We start from the raw sequence: 8,344 nt of genomic DNA on the forward strand, positions 1-8,344 counted from the left end.
ATTGAATGACATATAACTACAACTGTCAAGACAATGTCCTAGGAAAATGTTATAAACGAGGCACTTCCCATGTATGTCACACCTTTAAATCTTTTTCCCTTCACTTAATTGTGTTATTTTGTAGGAAAATGTTATAAACGAGGCACTTCCCATGTATGTCACACCTTTAAATCTTTTTCCCTTCACTAAATTGTGTTATTTTGTTGATGCTACTACGTTCAAAGAATAATAAAGATATTAATTTCTCCCCTAAATTGGTGAGGCAGAGGCCAACTTATTATTATGTTGTTTGTATCAAGTTCCATAGTATTGTTTTAAATTGAGTTTAACTAAAAGCAATAATACAAAGTCGTAGGGAATTAGGCCGAAAAACTCTACGAATCAATCTTGAGAAAAATGATTCACGTGTTTGTATGTCAGTTATACATTGTTAATGCACTAAAATTAATCTCTTTATCAAAATGCAAAACTATTGTACATGGTTTAACGTATTCCCGCAATAAAGTCAATTTTTCAAGCATAAAAGAAATTTTACATCTAACTCCCTCTATCTGGAGGTTCCTTTTCACTCATGAAAGTACAGTTATTTTTTCTTTTTTCTTTTTGTAAAATATTACTAATAAATTCCCAAGAGCTAGTGGCGCACAATTCAAAACTCCAAAGATATAGATCTAACCCCTCTACTCTTCTGCACTTAAATACATGTATCTTGTTTGCCACAAGGTTCGACACATACAGTTCGGCCAACTTACATACGCGATGCGTTACCAGATGACCAAAGCCCTGAAAGTGCACTTCTCCAGAAATGCTCTGTTATTTCATTCTGAGCTAGAGTTCCAATTGTACAGTCCTTACTGTAAATAACGCCATGAAATCTCTTTATGATAGTTGACACTCCACTGTACTCATAAAGGGAGGCAAATTGCTTATAAAAATGGTATTCAAGGGGCTAAATTATCTCATCCTTGGTACATGAAAAGGGGCAGCTTTGAGCAGAACAAACATCTGTGCCTCCAGTGATAAACTGAGCAAAAGGTTGGGATTTTACCCTTTGAACTTCGTTTTCTTCCACTGAAAATGCATGTACTGCATCTAAAAACGGTAATTTATGCAGCGGAACTTACATTTGACCTGCTGCAAGGGTATCCATCATTGTCTGATGATACCTAAACTTCGGAATAAAAGAAAATTATGTTAACCAAGCAGAAACTGGGCACCGAGTAGCAGTAGTTACTAACATAATTTTCATTGGAAGAGGATTTCCAAATCATGCGATGTAATATCTCGTCAATAGCATTTTCATCTTTTATTCATCTGCATCTCACCAGTCTACAGGGCTAAAACTTATTTTTTATGTCAAAAACCAACTATCAACAACTTGCCTCTCACAGGGGTAAAAGAAAAGAGTCAGTTATTATTAAAAAAAACATTGGTTCTACCTTTTGTACCTAAAATCTCGGAGGCATTTAAGATGGTCTTCATGAGACCTTGAGTAACTCATGGAAAGCTTCTTGGGGTATATCGACGGATCCCACTCGTTTCATTCGCTTCTTCCCTTCTTTCTGTTTTTCCAACAACTTCTTCTTCCTTGTAATATCACCACCATAACACTTTGCCAGAACATTTTTTCTCATGGCAGAAAGCCTGGGAACAAGAAATGTAAATCAAACAGCTACAACTAAAGTTACCTGTGAAACCTTAAAAAATGTACACACATAGTATACTAATGAAACTACAGCATATTGATTGAACCATTACTTTTCTCCTTCTGAAAGATACAAAAGAGGAAAAGGGAAGAAGGGCGCGAAACCACTATTGGATCCTTCGGCCGTGTGGACTTCACTTTTCCAGCACTTAAAAATCTGAGATTTAAAAACTATCAACACCCTTCCTTTGTTAGTGATTCGGCTTTCTATCTTTGAAAAGATAATGAAATTTTGAAGAAGCTACTTTAAGAAGATTTCCCGCACTACGTAAAAATTTCTACTTGAAAGGGGGGGAGGGGGAGGCTGGGAGGGTGTCGGGAGAAATGACGAGAAGATATTGGAACAAAAATTTGGAAAAGAAGATGGAGACAGGAGTTCATTTTGGTCATGGCACTAGGAAATGGAATCCTAAAAATGCGCCTTATATCTCTTCAAAGCGTAAGGGTATTCATATTACTAGCAAGCATTATCAAAAAAATTGCTCGCAGAACCTGAAAGAAAGAAAAAAGTTAAAATTGGGAATAAGATGGGTTGCCAGTCAAATCGCTAATCTATCAAAAGTCTGCCCAAAAGCAACTATTAAGCCTCGTATTCTTTCATCATTGGCGACCACATGTTACAGGGAAATAGACGAAACCGGTGATAACTGAATTCACAAGATAATTCAATAGTCTGCCAAATGTATGACAGCTATGGAAAAGTTAAACTTACGTCTCCCTGGCAATGACCTTAGTTCCAATAGCAGCTTGTATAATGATTTCAAACATCTGCCTGTTCAACTAACTGTATGAGAAACAGGAAGTAGCACCAAAACCGAAAGAAACAAACGACGGGCAAATAAGTAAACCTGTCTATAAACTTTTTAAGCTTCTCCACAAGTTCGCGACCAACACGCGGAGCTTTTGATTTGTGGACAATGGTTGCCATAGCGTCAACTGGTTGGCCATTTAGGAGAATATCAAGCTTCACCAAATCTGAGGACTGGTATCTATCCAAAAACGAAAAAAAGAGAAGAAAAAAAAGGAGAGGAAGAAGTAAATATGGCTTATCAGAAGCACTTGCAACAAGAAAATATCATTGAGGAAAACTTTTTTCCTGAGAGATTCAAAATTTCAGTCCTTTATACAGTAAATATTTGATCGATACAGAAATTTCTGAGTTGTGTTTGTATGTACTAAGAGAAACAGAGCAAGAAGAGGAGAAAAACTTACTCTGAGTCCTCATAATCAAACGATGCATATCCTGATGTTATACTTTTCAATTCATTGTAGAAGTCCACAACAATTTCCCTCAGAGGCATGCGGTACTTCATGAAAGCCCGTTGGCTGCACAAGATGGAAAAACTTTACCATCAATCTAGAACTTCATAGGAGCTCGAGAAAAGATGAAAAGAAATTTCTAATGAAGGTCGAACAATAAAATTAACTTTTGAATCAACTTTACTTTGCAATATAAAGTGTCTTTCCTACAAAATATTGGGCAAGATATTAAAGGCTGCAATTCCCCAGTTTTTTCATTTACAAATTAATCTAATGAAAGAAAAGAACAAACTTAAGTTAAAAACAAAAAAATGTGAGGTGATTGTTTATTCATGGTGTGCGCAACATACTTGGCACATCTTCAATGAGCAAACACCAAATCAACATAAGAAGAAAAGTCACCTATCAACGAATGAGTACTCCAACTGCTCTCCCCGACGCTCAGCGCATAGAGTGATAACAGACCCCACATACCTTCAAGAAGAAGTATGATGTAAGGAAAAATGGACATCTCTGACACCAAACTAGCTCCAAGGGGAGAGATCAAGAAAGCTGACACATTGTTGAGGGAAAAAATCTAATAACATGAAGTGCATGGGAGCTTACTCACTAGGGATAATAATTGTAGCTATTACAGTAGGTTCCCAGCAGGCAGTAAGTCGATTCTTGGGGTTTGAAGGCAAAGCAGCAGGATTCTGAACCTCCACCTTGCTAAAGACAGAACCAAGAAAAGGAGGAAACAGAAGCAGATATTAAATTAAGATTGATAAAAAGCTTTTACAATGTAGAGACATGTAGATAACCATACCTTCCATCTGAGTACTCAAAAATATATGGCACTGTAGGAACAGTGGAAATGACATGAGCGCCATGTTCCTGTCAGCCATTACACCATTAAATAGAACATTAAATAAGCAACTCGTGAAGTCAAGATACAGTTCATTCTTAATTTGTTTCAAAACAGGAAAACAAACCAAAGGAGGCAGGAATCAAGACTTCTTTCTTCTTCATATTTTTCTCTGAGTGAGTGTGTGTGTGTGAGAGAGAGAGAGAGAGAGCAGAAATAGGCTCAAACAAGAGAGACCAACATCGGGATTAGTAATTGCTCATACAAGAGAATCTTCCTTTTCTAGTGTTCATCAATCCAGTTTTTAATTGAAGGCAAATAAATTTAAAATAAATTAAAGGAAGTGCCTGTTCAAGCCGCTGATGAAAAACATCCATGTGAAGTAAACCCAAGAAACCACATCTGTTAGCAGAGCATAAAATGGGACCAAATTAGGAAAAAGAAGTGAAGTTAAATTTTTAAAAATCAAAAAAAAGTGAAGTTAAATTTTATATCTTAAGATTTATCTTTACCTGAAACCCAGACCTAGAGCTGTGCTACTTTCTTTAGTTACAGAGACACTCGCATCATTACACGTCAATCTCTCTATGGCATGGTTAAGTGCCTCAAAATCAGATCCATCAGCTGGATATAGGCCAGAAAAGACCATATGTTTTGCTGGCTTGAAACCTTCATGTATCACCAAGGAAAATATTGCAATGAGATAAGCTCTGCAAACAAGTATGGAGAAACACACACCAAGTCTCATAATGATATTTTATTCCGGCCATGAAGACAATGAGCAAAGCTAAACCTGTTATAGTATGAAGCTAAAATTGTTGATAGGATGCATTCTCAATCACAAGCTTTAAATAATGCAATCTTTTGCTTTTGTTTCTAGAACACAACCATTACTCTGGCCTGTTTGAAATATCCACCAGAAGCTTCTTTTTCTCAATTTTTTCTTGGCCATGCAGGGAGAGATGGGTGGATGAAACGTCAAAGGAGTTCCCAGAGACATCATAAAATGGTATAGACATCTCGATTATGGAAGAAGTGTTCTCCACAGCCCAAAAATTAGCAAGTTGATGATCTTTTTTAACTGTTCCAATTCACTTCAAAAAATCTATGGCAAGATGCAGCAAAGATACCTGGAAGGGGCTGTATAACTGTTCGTGTATGATGTAGAGTATCTCCAATACGGGCCTCTTTTGTTGAACGCATGCCGCTGACCATGAATCCAACTTGACCTGTTAAAAGGACTCCTGTCGGTACAAGTTCCGGGTGCAAAATACCAACATCAGAAACTTCATAACTTTGGCCAGTGGCAGCAGAGGAAATCTTGTCACCCTTGTGCAGAGCACCATCAACAACAGCCACATGGCAGATAACTCCTTTGTACTCATCATAATACGAATCCAGCAAAAGCATTCGCAAAGGTGAAGTGCTTTTACCAGGAGGTGGAGGAATTCGCTCTATCACAGCAGGTAGAACCTGCTCTAGACCTTGACCAGTTTTTGCAGATGTTAATAGCGCATCGCTGGGATCAAGGTCAAACATGGATTTGAGCTGTGCTTTTACCCTATCTGGATCAGCAGTGGGCTGATCAATTTTGTTTATGACAGGAATTATGGCCAGGTTTGATTCAAATGCGAGGTAAAAATTAGCAACAGTCTGTGCCTGCACACCTTGGGCTGCATCTACAACCAAAAGGGCACCTTGACAAGCTGCCAAAGATCTAGAAACTTCATAGCTGAAATCCACATGACCGGGTGTATCAATCAGGTTTAACAAAAAATCTTTGTCACTGTCAAGGAACTTGTGAGTATGGAACATAGTTGCTGTTTGAGCTTTAACGGTTATTCCCCGTTCCCTCTCTACCTAAGACAAATAACAGATTCTCCACATAAATATATCATACAGTACAGAGAGATAATTGAGTATATATGAATAAAGAGCACAAGTAATTAATGCTCTAATAATGACAAACTGTCTCCTTTTTTCTAGAATCTTGGATGGAGAAGTTGACCTCCGCATTTCAATATCTAAGCAGCTGGTAAAACATTTGCAAGTGTCGCAAAAGCAAAGGACGATCACTTCATGGATATCTCGAGGATGGTCCATCTTCTCATTGTGAACCAGTCTAAAATTAAAAAGTGCACTACAAACCAATAGAAGCAACATGATTACAACTATTGCATCAGACTTCACCTCTATATCTCGTACATAAAAATATGATCTGAAATTTCTTTATATAACCTCAGATTATAGCAAAATATGCATATATCCATGCAGTACATAGCCTCTTGCTCGAACTTATCTTCTTCCTTGTACCCCTGCCTGCCCACATCCCCACCCTCTCTCACATACTGAGGATGAAAGACATACACTCCACAACACTGCAATATCAAACTCCTAAGGGCATGAAATTTATTGAACCTCACACCAAAATAGGACTACCTTCATTTCAAACACAAAATGTATGTAAAAGTTTCACTTTCACGTAAAACTAATAAGCAATTGCAAATGCATTACGACAGTTAACTCACAATTTCCCAAATCTCGAACCAGGAAATCATCACACTAGTAAAAAAATTACAGATAAAGGCTACCAAACCCAGAAAAATGATAAGAAATTGCAGCTTTAAACCTCGAAATAGTTACAATGATTGTTGCTAATATCTGTCTGATTAAGAAATAATTACATTACTGTCGGGCAAATTAAAAGTTTATAAATACAATTACTATATTACAGCCAACTAAAAGCTTAGAAAATTTCATTCAACCCAAAAATCTTGATAGAGTTAAGGTTCATTTGTTCTCACTATTAAACAAATATAACGTTGAAAACATAATTAAGTAAATAAAAGTGCTCTCTCTAATAGCTTAATCTTTTAGAGGAGAGAGGTAGAGGTCCTGGGTTGAAGTCTCACCACTACGACAACAACTATATCTCGATCCCAAACAAGTTGGGTCGACTATATGAATCCTCACTGACCATGTTTCTCCATTTAAGTTCAATTCATGCTATCATCATACTAAATAAATAAAAGTAAAAATAAGTTAAATATATAAATAATAGTAATAATATAACATTAAAAATTCTCTATATTTTTACTGGCATATAAATCTATGATAACGTCAAAATACTCCTGTCTCCTAGAAAAGCAATAGGTTCAAAATTAACATACCAACAAGGCTACAACCTAATCCAAACTAGTACATATCACCTAAATCGATCTTCCTTCCATTGCGCGTTGTTAGCTAAGTCTGCATTGTTTTTCAAGAAATTACAGATTTCCGAGACAACTTCCTTCCATGTAATTTAAAGGTCTACCTAACCACTACCTATTATGAAAAAGAATTTCCACTTGCTTGGTAATGAACAAAAAAGTAGGCGCATATGCGAGGACGTGTTGAAGACATAATTAAGTAACTAAAAGTCTTCTCTCTCTAACAGGTTAAGCTTTTAGAAGAGACTGTCACACACTTCATCAAATAACCTCTAGATGCCTTGAGCTAGAAAGACAAAAAAATTCACTAAGAATTCTGTCTGTCCCATTTTATGTGACTCTTTCATTATTAGTCTTTCTTAATTTGGAAACAATTTAACTTAAACTTCACATGTTACCCAAGAAACTTTTATAACCATGCAAATGTTATAACACAATTAAGACCATGAGTTTCAAAAGTCATATTTCTTTCTTAAACTCCCTGTCCATTCAAATATGTTTACATAAATTGGAACGGAAGGGTTAACATTTAAGCTTTTATCACTGTTAAACAAACATAACATCAGAATCCTTCACCTGAGGCTACAAAGATAACGTTTTTCAAGTATGAAATATAAAGAATGAAGGGAAGTTACCTGCAATTTATCTAAGTATTGAGGCTGACCATGACCTTTTCTAATGGTTCCAGTAAGTTCCAAAAGCCTATCAGCCAACGTGGATTTGCCATGATCAACATGAGCAATAATAGAAAAATTCCGAATATTATCAGAAGGGTACTCATTCAAATCTATAGTTGATCCTTCTTTACTGTTTTGGCGAGGACGAGAGCAAAATGAAGCGTTTTGATTCGAGGCAAAATGAGATAAATAGGGTCGAGGAGTAGAAAATAAAGAGAAGTTGGATCTGAGAGCTCTTGAAGCTCTCTTGAAAGTACTCATTGTCCCAAGATTGTGTTTGGAGAATTAGAAAGGTGAGGTTTTAACATTAGGGCTTTGGGTTTTGATTGTTGGAATGTTCGTTAGATTAGAGATGAATAAAATGTCAAAATGCGGCGCGTTCAGGACCCAAATTTGCTACTGCCTGCTATTGTTATTGATTTTAGCTAAATATACCCCTCTATTTTCGAATATTATTTACTTGTATCCCTCGTTAATTACTTACTTGTATCCCTCGTTATACTATTAGGCTATCTATACCCCTACTGTCATACTATTGGGTTATCTAACCCCTATTATCATACTTTGAAATAAAAATACCCCTATTTTAGATGGAGTGACACGTGGCAACACCAGATTAAAACGACCCATTTCTTTTTTCACC

The 8,344-nt window shown here is 36.5% G+C and overlaps 1 protein-coding gene across 5 annotated transcripts; it reads right to left on the reverse strand.

Annotated features, from left to right (window-relative positions):
• Window positions 1–433: 433 nt before the first annotated feature.
• On the reverse strand, window positions 434–8,102 carry LOC107801746 (translation factor GUF1 homolog, mitochondrial). 5 transcript variants are annotated; one of them, XM_016625122.2, is made up of 12 exons: window positions 7,660–8,102; window positions 4,943–5,672; window positions 4,325–4,481; window positions 4,160–4,214; window positions 3,774–3,841; window positions 3,572–3,676; window positions 3,368–3,439; window positions 2,918–3,031; window positions 2,554–2,694; window positions 2,418–2,477; window positions 1,440–1,644; window positions 434–1,166 (listed from the first exon to the last, which is right to left on the reverse strand). In XM_016625122.2, the coding sequence occupies exons 1-11, from the start codon at window positions 7,960–7,962 to the stop codon at window positions 1,479–1,481; spliced, it is 1,971 nt and encodes a 656-aa protein (XP_016480608.1). In that variant the 5' UTR covers window positions 7,963–8,102; the 3' UTR covers window positions 434–1,166; window positions 1,440–1,478. The 5 variants fall into 5 exon arrangements, with proteins under 5 accessions (XP_016480608.1, XP_016480607.1, XP_016480609.1 ...); XM_016625121.2 differs by having other exon boundaries at window positions 799–1,171; XM_016625123.2 differs by having other exon boundaries at window positions 1,037–1,171; window positions 1,449–1,644.
• Between the last annotated feature and the right edge of the window lie 242 nt (window positions 8,103–8,344).

Source organism: Nicotiana tabacum, chromosome 22 (genome assembly GCF_000715075.1).
Source record: "Nicotiana tabacum cultivar K326 chromosome 22, ASM71507v2, whole genome shotgun sequence".
Classification (NCBI taxonomy): Eukaryota; Viridiplantae; Streptophyta; class Magnoliopsida; order Solanales; family Solanaceae; genus Nicotiana; species Nicotiana tabacum.

What these genes read in the sequence shown, in the direction of transcription:
- LOC107801746 (XM_016625122.2), bottom strand. Translation starts at nt 7,962, where the DNA reads ATGAGTACTTTCAAGAGAGCTTCAAGAGCTCTCAGATCCAACTTCTCT. An exon ending in ACAATTATTATCCCTAGTGA is followed by an intron (nt 3,440 to 3,571) that starts GTAAGCTCCCAT and finishes TTCTTCTTGAAG; the next exon opens with GTATGTGGGGTCTGTTATCA. An exon ending in CTTAAAAAGTTTATAGACAG is followed by an intron (nt 2,478 to 2,553) that starts GTTTACTTATTT and finishes TTAGTTGAACAG; the next exon opens with GCAGATGTTTGAAATCATTA.